This window comes from Rhamphochromis longiceps, linkage group LG15 (assembly GCF_057381845.1).
Source record: "Rhamphochromis longiceps isolate RC_006_pf linkage group LG15, R_longiceps_female_GT1.1, whole genome shotgun sequence".
NCBI lineage: Eukaryota > Metazoa > Chordata > Actinopteri > Cichliformes > Cichlidae > Rhamphochromis > Rhamphochromis longiceps.
This window is the reverse complement of record NC_140571.1, coordinates 20,995,122-21,012,721: the sequence shown is the minus strand read 5'-3', so window position 1 is coordinate 21,012,721 and position 17,600 is coordinate 20,995,122. Positions and strand designations below refer to the sequence as shown.

Sequence of the window (17,600 nt, the reverse complement as noted above, 5' to 3'; positions counted from 1 at the left end):
GATAATGTTGACACTATTTACAGGTTATAAATGTGTAATGTCCATTAACAGCCCGGAGCTTAGCTCAGCAAAGAGGAAAACACAATTTCCTTTTTAAATTTATATAAATAGCCAAGACTTCCTCATTCTGGTCTAAATATGTAAATAAAGATCAGTGACACATTTGTATATGAAACATTTGTACATGCAGATTTGTGTGCATCTGCTGTAAATGAGGCCTATTAATTTTTCTGGGAAAACAAAAGTTGGGGATTTACGAGATTCAAAAGTGCTTTTTTAAAATATTTTAACTGGCAATAATCATACAGTGCAATACTACCACGGGTTACTAGGTGTCAAGTGCAAAAATAAAAATATTTTGAAAGTAATTACATGATTAAAGCGTTAGGCTTCAAATAGACATATTTCTTGGCATTGCCCTGACTTGTTTGCAGAGGATCCTGCAGACTGGTTAGGCTCTTTTGTCGTATGTGCCTGCAGCAAAGAGGAGTTCCTTCTGCATTTTGAGAAAACAGAAGAGAAAAAGAAAAAAGGGGAAATTAAGAGGGAAAAAAAAAAAGTAACTGGGTCTGAGCAGTGAAGAGCTACTGTTACGGGAGCCTGGAGGCTAGAGCAAGAACTGGGACCCAAAAACAGATGCAAGCACGGGAGCAAGCGGTAAGGTTTCAATGAGTTTATTTTACAAGAACATTGGGAAAAAGTGGCAACACAAAGGAGGACTTCTTTGCTAACAGGTCTAAATGTGGGCAGAGCATGATTAGAAGGGATTGCAGAGGAAACGAGACTGAAGATGTGAAGCGTAAACAGCACTGGGAAGGTGGAAGGTCAGGTGAGCTCCTCAGTGGAGAGTGAGAGAAATTATTCCAACCTTGTTTCCCAGTGATCCACAAAAGAAGATGGCAGGAAGGAAGGCAGGTGGAGATAGCGAATGATGCAATGATACGGCAACAAAGTGGAGAACTGTGTCCAGAAAATCCTGAGCAGTAGTTGAGTGACGGAGAAAACGTGGCAACTAGAAGCAAAGAAAAGATCAGGTGAGTACGAGTCGTTCACAAAGACCATGAACCGCATCGGCCCGTTACCAACATGAGGTTAGTCGACGATCTTGCAAAAGAGAGATGAGGATGCTGATCTTAAATACCGGGAAAGCGCTTTGGGTGCCTTAAAAAGCACTATATAAATCCAGTCCATTATTATTGTTATTTATATAGCACTATTCAGCGCTAATAGGAAAAGTGAAATAAAAACAGGGGAACTGCAAAGAAACTCGACAAGCAGGGAGATGCAGTCAGAGAAGTGAGATTAGGACACTAAGAAGCAAGAGAAATGATCACATAAGAACTTAAACTAATTCAAACAAAACAAATAAATGCATGAAATGCAAAGATGCAGAGCAACACAAATAACCCAGGCAAGATTATGCTTGGATTATAAAATTGGGATCCCCCTATTTTATTTATTTTTTAAGGGACTTAATTTTATTCATTCGTTTTCTTTCATTGGCTAAAATAGCTGTATTCACTCTTGTTTTCTCCAATTTGACTCATTTAACATATTCTGTTAAATATCCTATTGTTATTATTTTCCTGGGTCCCTTTACACACACACACACACACACACACACACACACACACACACACACACTTTAATTCAAAAGTTTCATATCTAAAATATTTCCTCTAACCTGCATCAAAGGATATGCAAAATTAAGCTTTTTTGATTTATCAAGCGTGTTACGTCCCCACATAAAAACTAGGCGATGAGGGTGGGGGGCAGTAACAGTTGGATCCGGGTGAAATGAAAAGAACGCCAGGCAGAGGTATTTAGCACAAAATAAATCTTTATTATAGTCAAATACCTCAATCATATAAATAGTAACAACAAAAAGAGACAGCACCGCTGCCTTAATGATAAATCAGACAGGTCAACCCAAAGAGATAGTGAAAGAAAACAACTATAAGGCTTCAACAGAAAAAGACAGCAACGCTGCTAGTAACAATACCCAGGCAGGCCAAACAAACTAATGGAGGCTGCCGTCACTTAAGGGAAAACACCGCTCAGTTAAGAACTACTCACAAAGAGCCACGCACGATGGGGCTGGTCACACACAGCAGGCCGTTTCCATACCTAAACCAGTATCACACACTGCCCCCCACAGAGAAAACCTCTTCCCCACCTCCACACTGCTCTTCTCCAGCTTACATCACCTCTGAGGGTAATTGGTGGTAACGAGGGCAGATGAGCAGCAGGTGTGTCCGAAAGGAGAAGGCAGGGGCGGAGAGAGACAAGGGGAGGGGCAAGAAAGAAGGAGGAGGAGAGGGAGAAGACAACACCACGCCCACACACTCCCACAGCCTCACAGGATGTAACAAAGCGTATAACAAAGACTTAGGTTGACGTGATGAATATTTATCTTAAAACTGCAGTGAAGTACAGGTTATAAATAACCAATTAGACTCCTGGCTCATAGGTTGCCATGTATCTAGAGACACCAAGTGCTTTAAAACAGCGGTCCCCAACCCCCGGGCCTCGGACCGGTACGGGTCCGTGAGTCGTTTGGTGGAGAGTTGAGTCTCAGGTGTGAAATGTATAGTTTTCAGGGGTTTTTTTTTTTATCGGTTTTCAGAGTTATTTTGTTATCGCTTTTATCGTTTACTCGGTTTTCCTTGGTCTTTTCATGTGTGTTATGAATAAATTTTCGTTTTTTCGGTACCGGTACTAGTTTTATTTTGTTGTATTTATCCGCGACACCTTAAAGGCCGGTCCATGAAAATATTGTCGGGCATAAACCGGTGCGTGGCACAAAAAAGGTTGGAGACCGCTGCTTTAAAAGACTCAGTAAAACTGTATTTTTTGCATTATGCTCTATTAAAACATGGTTTCATCATCTAGACTTTATCATCCGTCATCTAAGTTGGGTCAGATATGCCAGCAGGGGTGCATATGAGCAGATATCAATGTTAATGTATTGCATATTGGAAAAGGCTTCACTGGCTTCACTTTAGCATTTGCAGAGAGATTGTTTTTGTCTTTGTTTTTATCTTCGTGGCTGAGAGTCTGCTCTGATCTTCTTAAATCTTTCCCATTGCAACCACGATTATAATAAAGACAACTAAACCTGACACTAACACAAGCGGACCGTGTAAGTTTCAGTAAATTGAAACTAAACTGATGTGAAAACGACAAAACTCGAACCTGCTCTGCGCGCATCTGTGTGTGTTTGTCGCCATCTAGTGGTTGAATTTACCACCAACAATTTCACTCATTTACGTCGCCTAGAAAACTATTCTGGACAGGAAACAAATGACGGGTTTTATTTAGCTAGATTTTAATCAGCACCCAAACTGGATGGATAATTTAGAGTTTCTGAGTGGTGCATGCTTCAGGAAAGAAGCTGCTCTGCTCCTCGACTCTGGAATTCCCTGCGCCCTGATTTAAGAAATATCACTTCCTTCTCCCTCTTTAAGTCCCAGCTCAAAACTCACTTGTTCAAAATAGCTTATTATTATTATTAGTAGTAGTAGTAGTATTAAGACCTGGAGAGCAACCCAGGAACATGGGACATGCAAACGTCCTCCTGTGAAGTCCGATCCACTGCTCTGCTTATTTTACAACCCTGCTGCTGAAAAGCTGGAAAGCCTGCTCAAAACACTTCACATAGAGTCCTGAAGATGCGGGATTTAAAGAGCTGCTGCACTCGATGAGCAGCTTTGATTACGTCTTTGAGATTAAGCTGAAGCTCAGCTCTAGTTTATCAAACAGACAGTCCAGCGGTGGCGACTAATCATCACCAGCTCCCTCAAGTTATCCAGAGATGAAAGATTTCTTAGACATGTAAAACTGTTAAATAGGTATAATATAGTCAAGCTGACATACATTTGTATTGTTTTGACCTTGTGTGAATGGGTCATTTTTAATGGAAGTTGTTTATAAATGTGTGTCTGTAGTTTATGCTCCTGCTCCAGAGCTCCTTAGTCGACCTTCATGGCAGGTTGTTCAACTTTTGACCCGCCGAGTTTCATTTCTTCAAAATGAAGGAAAATTCACTTTTATCTTTGCCAAAAACAGCTTTAATGTTTGGTTTTACATATTTCATTTTAAGCGACAATGTGCAGATAAATTTGCTTCCTCTGAAGCTCGACAGTTGTGTCCTTAAAGGTCTGGATAAAAAGTGACTTCTGTCTGATTTCTGTGTGCAGTTAGAGGTCCTGAGGTTTGAGATCCACGGCCTCACAGCCGTGCACCAGTAACAGTCTCATCGGTCACGGCGCTCCACATATGAATAAAAACAGACCAGGTCAGCACTTTTCTGCCTCTGCAGGCCAGATTTAGATCAAACAGCACAAGCTTTGTCAAAATTTTCAGTCTACATGATCTCATACCCAACCACTGCTAAAAACTGTCACATGTATATTTTTAAGTGTGCAGTTTGTACCCCTGCTGAATGTGCATTTGATTAGATTATATGCATGCTAATGAACACTGAGTGTGGGAATGTATGCATCTACATTAACACAACTAGACTCAGTGCATCCCTAGTGTGTCCTGGACAGTTTGTTACAGAGTTGGTTTGTGTGTTTGTTTATCTGTAAGTTTTCCACTTTAAAATATAGCTTAGAAAAGCAACAGTTCCGACAACAGGGATTAAATACTTTTATTTAATCGTGAGCATCCCTGCAGGCCCAACAGAAACCAGCACTTCTCGTAATCTCGTAGATCCACCTTTTCTGACTTTATCAGTTGCTCGCATCGTTGGAGGGTTTGTGACGGACTCCTCTTTACAAAGTTGCCTCAGTACGTTGACAGTTTATTATTTTATTTTTCATTCTATTGTAGATTTATTACGGTGCTTGGGATCATTGTCCTGTTGCACGACCCAGGTGTCGTGCTGATGGCCTCTCATGTGAGTCTAGAATACAACCCCGGTTTGTGTCTGCAAAACAAGCTCAAATCATCACCTCTCCACCACTGTGCTTAACAACCAGTCATGAAGTGTTTGTGCTGATATGATGTGTTTTGTACATTATGGTCAAACATCTCCTCTTTGGACCGATAAAGGGAATTGCTCCAGGGGCCCGTGGTTTGTTCAGCAATCCTGGCAGCTCATTTCAGCATGTTCAGTATTATGACACAAATGTTGCGGATGCATTTGATGCATTTGAGCATCAGGACCTAACTGCTATTTATGCTTCTACTGTGTTTGAAACACGGAAGGCTGTACTTTGTTCTTCAAAAAGCTGCTTTCTAATCATTTTAAATGCATAAAAAACCTGGGCTTTAACACTAAATGAAAACAATGACTTGATGACTTAAATAACTTAAGAAAAAAAGTTTTTTTAAGGAACATTTGGGATCTTTTCATCTTTCATCACTACCTCAGCTTAATAGCGGCATGCATTCAGACAATAACTTCTCTCTATCTTTCTCGAGTCGCTCATTTTACATGATGAACATCAATCAGATATTACAGGGAAGAAAGTCTACTTATGATGTAAATCCAAACAAAAACATGCAGTCACAGCAAACTGCGTCTAAAGAACAGGGTGGATCATCTATAACACGCCCATAAACACAGATCTGATCTCTGATAAACCTGCAGCATAACAACGTAATTGCACCAGCCCTGCATATTTTATTATTTAGTGGAGAATCTGCACGTAGTAAAAGTCAGTTTACTGGGAAGGACTTTTGATTCTTTTCAAGCCCTAACCTAATCAACACTGCTCTCACACTCAGTCATTTCCACTTGAAAACATTAAATTCAAGATATTCTCGTGCGATAACGGCTATCACTCCATGATAATTTCAGATTATGACAGTCTACGAGAGCAAATTATCCGATGTTTGGCCACAGTTCAACGAGCTCCTCCTTTGTTTTGGATAAAGTCTGACGTGCAGTTCTCATTTGTATTGTCACAGCAATCAGAAACACTCGATTTGTTTAAGCACTCACGCCAAACAATTCGGTTTCTTTTACAAAGCTATAAAATAGTTTTATATAATTCAAATATGAAAAACAACTGTTTAAAGTGTCCACAGATTTCAAGTACTTTGTCACCCGCCATAAAGTTCACACTCTGAACCTTCACGCTGACAAGGAGGAACGTGGAGAGTCACACTCACAGTCATTCACTTTTTAAAGAGTTATTTTTCTCCAGAGGCCAGAGAAATTATGTTAAATGTTACAGACACAGCTTATTAAGAAATCATCTATTCATTTGTATTCATTTCTTTCACGCAGATTTTACACTATTATTTTTTATTGTTAGTTTTTTGGTTGTGGCCCCAATCCATGGGCGTAACTTTGTGCTGAACATTGGGGTGGGAGGGTGGGGGGGTCAAGGTCTCTGTCTAAATAAATAAATAAATCTGGGTAAATTCCCAGATGATTAAACATGCAAGTATTTTGCTGGTAATACCTGAAATGAGTAGGGAAAATCAACAGCCTATTTATACAAGATAATTCATAATTTTATTGGGGGGGGTTATAGTGGATGGGTCTGATTATTGGGGGGGGGTCATAACCCCCCTAACCCCCCTGGAAATTACGCCCCTGCCCAAATCGCATGTAAAATTTAACCCCAGTTACATTGCAAAAGTGAAGCCAGACATGAGACTTTTTCTCTCAGTGCAAAAGTTTAGCAACGAACACACAAACAAACAGACCCATCACAGACTTTCACACATTATTTGTACAATTTGTATGGCTGACGTGTTTTTTAATACATGTGTGTCGGTGTGTGGTTGCCATGGTGAGTACACCTGTGACATGAAGAGGACAATCTTACAGCTTCATGCTCTCCTACACAAAAAGACGTGCATAAGGGGAAAAATTTGAATGACTTATTGTGACAGTTTCACAAACTCTTGTGCGTCTTTTGAAGCCCCCACCCTCCCCAACTAAACCAAAGTCAAGTCAATGACTTCACACAGATAATACTACAATCTGAAACACAGCGTGGAAAAGATTTTCAAAACAAACATTTTTTATTCAGCATGCTCCAAAACGAGTGACTGAGCCCATAAACTCAGCATTAAAGTGTTTACAAAGACAGAAAGCCGCGTTCTCGCAGACTTCTATAGGATCACAAGTCTTGTTGTAGACACAGCTGTCGCCACCTGGCATAAGGCCTGGAGAAAAGGTCTATTTTGATCTAAACTGGGCCCTTTTTAACCAAGCCAAGCTTTTTCCCAAACATTTTATAATAATGTTTTTGTGTGTGTATGTGTATTGTATTGTGTATTGAGGACCTTAAAATATTAGAAACAAAACCAAACACACACTGCAGGAAGTCCTTCAGGCAAATCAGAACGGTTGAAAAACCCGTTTAAATTAGGACAAAGCCAGACAAGTCCCAATATCTAAGCCATGACAGCCCGATATCCAATAGGCAGTGAAAAAGCTCCAGGTCTGTGCAGTGCTGTGTGTGACCTACATCTGTCCTCATTAGGCCAACACCACCCAACACTTTATCTGTAGAGATATGAAGAGTTTCAAACAGCTGTTTCTTAGAGTTGGCTCATATGATTAGTCTCAAACTGTTCCACCTGTAATCTGCCATCCCTTCTGATAGCTTTAAATAAACACCAGATAATATAGACAGAAGTTTCATTCGTCAAATCAGCCCCGACGCAGTGAAGCAGCTTTTTGACCATCACAAGTCACAAAAAACTTCACCAAAAGCTACACAAATTAAATGATCTGCGTGCACTCACTGGCTGGTTTGGAATTTATTTCTCTTTGGGTACAGCTGAGATAACAGAGGGGACTGCGGTGTCCCTGTGTTTTCTGTTTAAAAAAACAACAACAACAAGCTGTCATGCTGTGAAAAGCAAAAGATGTCTTGTACGTTCATAAAAGTAAAGAATGAGAGGTAACACACTGTAAACCTTTGCTCTGTGGTCACTGCTCCTGTATGTATGCATGGTGTAAGTACACACAAGGAGTCTGGATTCAAAATCTTAAAAGGAACTAAAAAGAAGGAGGAAGAGGGGTTGAGTGAGAAGAATGAAGCTTTAAAGTAGTAATGATCAACAATTACAGGCAAAACATGTGCGATGACTCAGAGAAAGTGCAGGATTTAAAGAAGGGCAGTCTGATATATGAGCTTGATATGTGAGCAAATTGCACCATATTTTGAGGCCAACATGATAAGAAATGCAATATATAGTTGTCTGCAAAAACATGCGTAATGCGTGGGTGTATGGGCGTATGTGTGTGACAGAAAGAGGGCTGGACTTTGTTCTCAGTTATTTCCAGTGTAAAGGTTTATCAGAAATACCTTCAGCAGTGAGCGACCTCTGACTTCACTCTGTGCAGCTGCTGCATGAAGCCACGAATCTAAAAAACAAAACAAAATACAAAAACCTAACAGCTTCTTTTTCTTTGTTTTTTGTTTTTAAAGGTTAATGCTCTGAGAAGGTTTTTTGTTTTGTTAAATATACTTTTAAAGAAGCAGCCATGATCAGCCGCAACTTCAAGAATGTGCTGGTGGTCTCAATTGGGTTTCTGTCCCTGTTCACGGCTTATGGAGGTCTGCAGAGTTTGCAGGTAGGTGGAAGATTTACAATTTACTGCTTGTTAAGGAGGGAAAAAAAGGAGTGATTTTTCCTTCCACAGTTGAAAGGACCAAGGAATAATTTACTTTACAAGTTTTCCATATGTCAATAATTACCGGTCATGTTTGTCAGTCAGCGCCGGATTTCATTCAATCATTATTGGAGCTTCGAAGAATGTATTCATACTAACTGACTATGAGATGTTAAATACATTGCATACCTATAGTCAACAAATGATGCCAGTAATCCATTCTGGATTAATTTGTTATTTTCTTGACTATTATATCACAACTGAACAATACAATGGTACTAACAAATATAAATATTGGTATAATATTAATGGTGCACATAGTATGCTAATAATTGTAGTTTTTTTCCTTTTCCCGGTAAAACTTCACACTCTTCACATGTATGATTAATTTGGAAAAATCTTTTCATTTCTGTATTTCCACATGCACGCATAACTCATAATATATTGATACTACTACTATCACTACTACTACTACTAATATTATAATAATGACAATCCATTCATCCATCCTCTACCAGCTGCCATAGGGCGAGAGGCACGGTACACTCTGGACATGCCGCCAGTCTGTTGAGCTCGAAAATAAAAATAAAAATAAAGACAATGAAAAAAAATGTAATTATTTTAAAATACAAATAAAAATGCAAATAAGATATGGTAATTTATTTGTAATACCACAACTGCAATTGCAATTACTGTATTAGTTGTGTAAAGTAACAGAACTTTCTTTGTATTTTTAACATAAAAATAGGATTTTCTATCTATAAAAATGATGTGAGCAAAAACCAAAACATTTCAAATTTTTATTTGTACTGTTATAAACTATAAAAACTTTCACATCCGTACATATATATCTACAAAAATTCCATATTTCTGTCGTATGTTGAGAGCTGGACAGTTTTAAAGTAAAGTGTAAATTAAACAGTTTTCTGTTTACTTTAAACATAATTATCTGTGCACACACTAGAAGTACTCTAGATAAAATTAAAAAAAACTTGACAGTTATAAGCACGTGGCATAAATCATAATCATATATATATATATATATATATATATATATATATATATATATATATATATATATATATATATATATATATATATATATATATATATATATATAATTTACACTTTACTTTAAAACTGTATATATATATATATATATATATATATATATATATATATATATATATATATATATATATATATATACATATATATAGTGCTCCGTGGTAATCGGAGCACTAGGTGCGGTGACTCCCAAGCTAGGCGAGTGGCTCCAGCAGATCCCGGGAATAACATCGGAGATCTCTGTCCAGAAGAGCGCAGTCCTGGGAACAGCTAAGATACTGCGCAGGACCCTCAAGCTCCCAGGCCTCTGGTAGAGGACCCGAGCTTGAAGGATAAACCGCCCGCAGGGGCGTGCTGGGTGTTTTTTTTTTTTAACCCTCCTGCCATCCTTTAAAAAACTCACACCCATCACCCTAGGGACCATTCTCAGCCACGCCATAAAAAGACCATATATCCATATTTTATTCCACTTTAAATTAGCCAACCTTGTAAAACTACTTCTCCCTGAAATATTCATGTAAAGTTTTAATTATATTTTCGTTGTTTTAACCCTTCAAATCCCAGTGTTATTACATGAGCGCCCTGTGTTATAAGCCCCAAAAACCAAAAAACGAAACTAAATATTTCCACAAAAAACCAGTTGAAGTAATATGTGATTGTCATTATAAGTAGGCCTTTAGATGGACCAAAGATTGGCACCAACATACATTTTGACCTGCCATTATTTTTTTTGCATTTTTTTTGCAATTTAAAAATTAAAACTTCAAGGCCCTGAGTCTTCATTGACATCCAAGAAAAGAAGAAAAAATAAAATCATATGATGATAATTTGGGGTTGAAAAATAGCGTTTATAATGGAAGTCAATGGGCAGAAAATGGTCCCCAGGGTGATGGGTGTGGGGATTTCTGCTGCTCAGCCATTTTAGGCTGATTTAAGGAATTCACACTGGAATATTAACATTGACAGGTAAAAACTATCCTGTGGCAAGTTTGGTTATATTCCACTGAACACAGTGGAAATGGCAGCCATTTAACACATAGCAGTGGCACAAAAAGGTCCCAAGAAGGCAGGAAGGTTAATATATAAATATTTTATACAAATAGAATCATGAATGAAATCTAATTAACTTTCAAATCACAATCAGTGTTTACATAATATTACACCAATATTGCCACCTTTAATGATCAACTTGCTTTAAACACTGATGCTGATATTGTGTAATTATTATGTAATTATCAGTATGTAGGTCAGTGTAACAGTAATATTAATTCAAAGTGTTTCCCAAAGCTTATAAGACATAGATTGGGCTACATAGCAAAGCTGAAACATCCCTATTTATAAACAGTGCTGCATTATGTGCAATCCTTACATCACTCAAAAGTCCAAGCACGAATTTTAAACACTTATTCTGTGTGTAAATCCGCCGGCTCACTATATATAAAAATATTTTGAGCATATAAAAAAATACTCAAATTTGTCTACTTTTAGAAAAAACTGTTTTGTTTTGATTATAGTGCAGTCGACTTCATAACATTGAACCTCTGATCAACACTTCTAGTGTTTCTGCTCTCTGTGCAGAGCAGTCTGAATGCAGCGGAGGGGATGGGCGTGGCCTCTCTGAGCGTCGTCTACGCCTCCATCATCATCTCCTCCATGTTTCTCCCTCCCATCATGATCAAAAACCTGGGCTGTAAATGGACCATTGTGGTTAGCATGGCCTGCTACGTGTCCTACTCGTTGGGAAACCTCTTCCCAGGATGGTAATCAACCAGACAATCAATTAAAAACAATAAATGAATGAGGCTAATTGGGGTTCTAATTTTTTAATGTCTGTTATTAAAGATTATTTTTGTAATAGGATACCCAACTGCAACACGTCTTGTCCAATAACCTCATTGGCTAATAAAAAGTCTTGAAGCTGAGACCAAGTGTTGCTTTCTCACACAGGTACACTCTCATCCCCACCTCCGTGATCCTGGGGTTGGGTGGCTCTCCTCTGTGGTCGGCTAAATGCACCTACCTGACCATATCTGGGAACATGCAGGCCGCCAAAGACAACAAAAAAGGCTCTGACGTGATCAACTACTATTTCGGCATCTTCTTTTTCATCTTTCAGTCTTCCGCTGTTTGGGGAAACCTGATGTCTTCCCTCATCTTTGGACAGGACACAGCTATTGGTAGGCAGCAGAAAAGTGGTCACATTTTGATTAAATTGAACCAGGACTGGTTTAATTGCCTCATTAATTGTGCATTGAAAGTTGTACAATGTTAACTTTTTGGGGTTGCAGTGCGCAGTTTTATTTGTTTATACCAGTAAGTTTAATTCCTCAGTAGTAAGCTTGAAAACAGCGTGCAACACTTTGCACATTTTCCTTATTTATCATTGAAATGTTGTACGTGTGCAGTGGGGTTTCAAGTATTTGAAAGTATTATTTATGAAGTATTTTCTCTCATTCGATGGGCAAGCCTATCGGCATTGCTCCATATACAAAGCCTGCAGTATTAAACCGCCATTACAAATAACAAATGACATGTTTCTATTAAAAAACAAACACAGCTTTGCTATTTTTTTTCTCAGAGCTGAACCATAGACCATATATAAAGGATAGACGTCACTACAGTGACATCTCCCTCTGGCTTTGGACTGGAAATTATTTCTAGAGACTCTGACATGTTACTAAATCACGGCACCTACAGCAGCTGATCCACTGTGCACAGCCGCTTAAATGCCACTGCTGATTAGGTAACACATCGGAGACACGGTGTACCTCAAAGTCTGTTACTCTACCTTTTTTTTTTCAAGGAAATAAAAAACAGGTTTCACTAAAGTGACCCTTTCAGTATACTGTTCAAAACCGCTTGTGATTGTCCTTTAATGTGACTCATGCAAAGCTACTATAAGAGAGTTCAGGAATAAAAAAATACTGGAAATGAGTGAAGATTTTCACTGATGTAACATTTAGGAGTGTAAGGAGAAGAGGCAGCTTAGCAACAAATGTTAGCCTGGTGATTGGCTTGACTTACAATCATTAAAAATCACAATTTACAGTGATAAACAAACAAACAAACAAACAAAAAATTGGGTCACCACAGCAGGTAGCCCTGCATATCTGAGTTTTACACTAGCAAGTCTTTTCTTCAGGTACTTGTGTATAAACTCAGTTTGTGTCGAGGCTGCTGCGCCTGCAAGAAACAGTCAAAGCCCTCAAAACTTGTTTGACTTTTAGAGTTTAAAAAGATGTAAAAGCAGGTTTAAAAATCTTTTACAAACTCAGATTTGACAAGTTTAGCTTAAGTAGGGTGACCATATTTTAATTTCCAAAAAAGAGGACACTTGGCTCAGTCGTGAAAAACTTGCTTAAAGAAACATAGTTAACATATTAAAACGATGCCTTGTGTTGCTGCCAGCTTCAGCTCATCACTGAACAAGGTCCAATCATTTTATGGTTCAATTTAAGGACAGTATGAGAAAAGGTGTGTTTAAAGTTCCCAGGTATGCAGTATGTTACTTTATGGCGTCAATACTCTCTGCTTATCAGTTTAAAAGGAGACTTTCTTGGAAGAATGACTCCACAGAGACATTTATTTCAGTTTTATTTCCGTCTTACTTTGGGACACTGTTTAGATATAAACGTTTTTAAACGAAACTATCAGCAACAAAATCTTTATAGTTTTACAGTTTAAACGTGCTGATCGACTAAAATAAGTAAACTTGGCCGTTCTACCAACAATTTTCAACAGAATTCTCATCGATACGACAATTCCAAGTGTCCACTACAATCCAACACACTTCCAGTACAAAAAATTGAGAGATTTTTTGTAACATTGGTATTTTAGGGACACTGGACTGAGTTAGATCAAATAAAAAAGTAAAGATTTTAGTGTCTGAGCCCTGCAAACAGATAAGGAAAAAAGTTAAAGAAAACAGGGATATACTGACTCCAAACAAAACATGAATCAAAGGGGGGCGTGAGGAACAAGAGGAGGACAAACTGAGTGCAAACAGACAATCTGACAGCTGACAAGGCTGCATATGCAGAATGAACCAGTGAGCGTGGGTCAGACATTCACCTTTTTCTAGCGCCGTCTCCTTGACCTTGGTAGAAAACATCACAAGGTCAAGAAAAGGCGTGACTGTGATGTTTCAAGGGCTACAGTGAGCGTGTAAAAGCTGGGCTATAAAATGTGCCTCTTACTTCACCCGCACGTGTTCTTAGCATGCGCGGCAAATAAACAAGGAAAACGTGATTTTACGGTCACGCTTCAGCTGTGGGTTTAAATTTAACAGCTGCCTTAAAGAGCTTTACATTGTAAGGTAACACTGAATCATCCTTGATGAACAGAAAGGGCGAATATTATTATTATTTTTAGCAAAGTGCAAACAAAACAAAAACCGCAACTGTATCATGTTTCTCTCTGCATTCTTTCTGTTGGTCGTGATATATTCGCTTAAACAAATTGTATATTTTTCTGACAGTTGACATCCCACAGGAGCAGCTGGAAAGCTGTGGAGCAGCCGACTGCGGCCTTAATGTCACTGCTTATGGGAACACCACAAGGCCTGAGCAGAAACTGGTGTGGACGCTCGTCGGAAGCTACATCGGTAAAGTTTCCAATCACCTGAATGAGGGTGTTAGCTAATCAGTAATCAGCCAAACTTTGAAGCAAAGAAATTATATAACCACACAACCGCTCGCGAAGGTGCGACTAACATATTGCAGCTGTCTTCTGAATCACTGTTCTTTGTGTGTGGCAGGCGTGGGTGTGCTGGCCATCCTGATCGTGGCCGTGTTTCTGGACAACATCGACCGTGAGCAGGCCAGCGAGTTTCGTGGCAGCCAGCAGCCGTTTTGCCACACGTTCTTGGCAACATTCAGGCTCCTGAAGGACTGGAGGCTGGTGACGCTCATCCCACTCACCATGTACAGCGGCTTTGAACAGAGCTTCCTTTCAGGGGAGTACACCAAGGTAAGGACTGCTCCAAAAGATGAAGGCTTTCAGGTGTTAGTGCAGTTTTCATTAAGTCATATAGTTAAATAAAAGGATTTGATATATTAGCCTAATTTTTTAGATCTTTTCATTATTAGCGCAGTACAGCTTGACTTAGGGGGGGTCATATATTGATGGAAAACCAGAAGGGGTGTGAAGGGAGGTGTGGTCCCACTCCTGAATACAGATACATTATCTCCAATTAACTGAAGTCAGCAACACTGACCTGGGTTGGGGTCTGACTTTGATTGTGCACGTTGATTCTTTTCTTTTTTAACCATTTAGTTGTAGATTTGCTTCTGTCCTTGGCATTATTGGTCCGTTGCATGACACAATTTCAGCCTAGTTTATCTGTCAGGTAGATGCCATCACATTTGACTCAAGAGTACTTCAGTATACATGACTGCGTTGTGCCCAAGTCCTGTGTCTGCAAAACAAGCCAGAATCATTACCACTCCACCACCGTGCTTCACATTTCGTATGAGGTGTTTGTGCTGATGTTTTGTATTTGGTTTTCACCAAACGTGATAGCGGACATTATGCCCAAAGGTTTCCTCTTTGGTTTCATCTCTCCAAAGAACATCGTTCCAGAAGCCTTGTAGTTTGTTCTGATGCTAATTTGCCCTGGGAAAGCCATTCATTCCTCTGAACTAACACTTCTTTGAAAACAGCCCACTGCTTATCCAGGTGTTACCAATTTTGTCAACAGCAATAATGATAAGACGTGAGGCCTTATAAATGTCTGCTGTGTTTCTTCGCAGAACTATGTGACTTGTGCTTTGGGGATCCATTATGTTGGTTTTGTAATGATGTGTTTTGGAGCTTCCAATTCCCTTTGTTCAATTCTCTTTGGGAGACTCGCCCAGCACACTGGAAGAGCTCCACTCTTTGCCCTGGGTATAACCTTTTTAACAAAATACAATAATTAAAGACCGTTCACTGCTGTTTTTGTTTTGTTGTTGATGTTTGTATTAATACATTTCGTGCCTCTTTTCTTATTTTCCTTTCCACTTTCAGCTGCACTGACGAACTTGAGCTGCATCATTGCTCTTTTGTACTGGAGGCCTCATCGTGACCAGCTTGTTGTGTTTTTTGTGTTTCCTGCTCTGTGGGGTTTGTCAGATGCTATCTGGCAAACCCAGACTAATGGTAAGAAACCCAATCAGCCCACCTGAGGCAACTAACAGGTACACCCAGAAATTAGGATTTTTTTTAGTTAAAAAAACTCAAATTTAAGCTTAAAATGAGCAAGAATCTAGCAGATCTCCCCATCAAGATAACATGCTGTTGCTGGCTCTCCCCTGAGATGCTGCTTTGCAGTGTGCACTCTGAAACCGTGAACCTTAAACCAGTGTAAACTAAATTTTCTGTGGAGACAGAGATGGTAACAAAAGGAACTTTAAAATTCCTTCAGTATGACTCACAAGCGTGACTTACCAGGAAAGTGTTTACAGGCTCAGTCAGAAGGTGGTTTTCCTCGAGACTTTCATAGGATTTAAAGTCCTTCTGCACACACAGGTTACGCCCCCTGTGGGCTATTTAAAACACTGTATGTTGTCTTTGCTCTTCAGACATAGAAACTAAATCCATTGTTATAAGTGCCATAAGGGTCATTACTCAAAAAAAGTAAAGTGTTAAATAAAACGTGTTATTTTTCTTAAATGTAACGCAGTAAATTACTTAATTACTCATTGGAGACAGTAATTTGTTACATTACCCCGGCGTTACTCTGTAACATGACCTGACGACACAGGAGTTTAAAACCAGTCCAAAAAGACATTTACAGCTGCAGAAGCAATTGCAGGTAGAAATAAAGGCCATAAGCCTTACTGGCAGTCACTACCTTTATTACCTGGACTTAATTACCTTCTCTTGGCGCACCTACCCCCTTGTCTCACAGCTCTTTACGGCATCCTCTTCCCGCGGGAAAAAGAGGCGGCGTTTGCAAACTACCGGATGTGGGAGTCGTTGGGTTTTGTCATCGCCTTCGCCTACAGCACGTTCTTATGCCTGGAGTATAAACTGTACATCGTGCTGGCCGTGCTGGTGGTCACCGCCATCACTTACCCGATAGTGGAGTACCATGAACACAAGCATCCAACGAAACCCATTCAAGAAGGAGACTACCAAAATCACAAAGAAGTCATCAAAGCAAGTGACGACATCGTCTGCCAGACACACTTGTAGAGACACAAAGTGCAGCATGCCTCCTGTTGAATGAATGTCATTGTAAACGCATGATGTGATTGTAGAGGTGCAGTAAGCAATAAGCCCACGTCTGTTGAACTTTACCAGACATTGACTTTGCTCTTTTCTTCCTTGTGGTAAAGCAACACAAACTGTAATGTCTTGCTTTTAAAAAAAAAAAAACTTAATTTTTTTTAATAAGGCCAGCTTTGTTTGAAACATTTTGTTTGGTTGGCACTGTACTGTTGTCATCATTCACGTGCTTCAGTCTTCAGTATCTATGTCGGCTAAATGTTGAGCAATGTGTGCGTGCAATCTTATCCACTTTATTTTACTGCCTTTTTCTATTGTCATTTACGGCTGCTGTGTGACCAGGATGTGACCAGTGATCGCACACAGAGCAGTATCATTTCCTGTTTTCGTAAGCTATTCTACTATATACCGCGATTAAGTGAAATCATACCTGTGAGATGTTTGAAAAATACCAGATTAAATTGTTATTTTAACAGTTGCCAATGTTGTAAAGTTCATATAACTTTGTAGACGTTAAGGAAGAAATAGGACAGAGAGATGTTGCCACACAAACAGCATTCAACACAACACTCACTGATTCATTAGAGTGAGCTGGACGAAATGGTCAACGACCACTGTCAGCCCCTGAGGTCCTGGAGAGACTAAAGTCCAGCACAGAAGCTCTGCAATCAGCCTGGCCTGTGATGGGTTGATCATATATGGACAGTTTGGGTATTTAGAGACAAGAGCTCAC

The 17,600-nt window shown here is 39.3% G+C and overlaps 1 protein-coding gene across 1 annotated transcript; it reads left to right on the top strand.

The window, feature by feature from the left end:
- The first annotated feature begins 8,298 nt into the window (after positions 1-8,298).
- On the top strand, positions 8,299-17,317 carry unc93a (unc-93 homolog A). Its single transcript, XM_085382067.1, has 8 exons — positions 8,299-8,551; positions 11,237-11,418; positions 11,606-11,835; positions 14,136-14,261; positions 14,415-14,626; positions 15,409-15,544; positions 15,665-15,796; positions 16,548-17,317. The coding sequence occupies exons 1-8, from the start codon at positions 8,462-8,464 to the stop codon at positions 16,832-16,834; spliced, it is 1,395 nt and encodes a 464-aa protein (XP_085238193.1). The 5' UTR covers positions 8,299-8,461; the 3' UTR covers positions 16,835-17,317.
- The last annotated feature ends 283 nt before the right edge of the window (positions 17,318-17,600 follow it).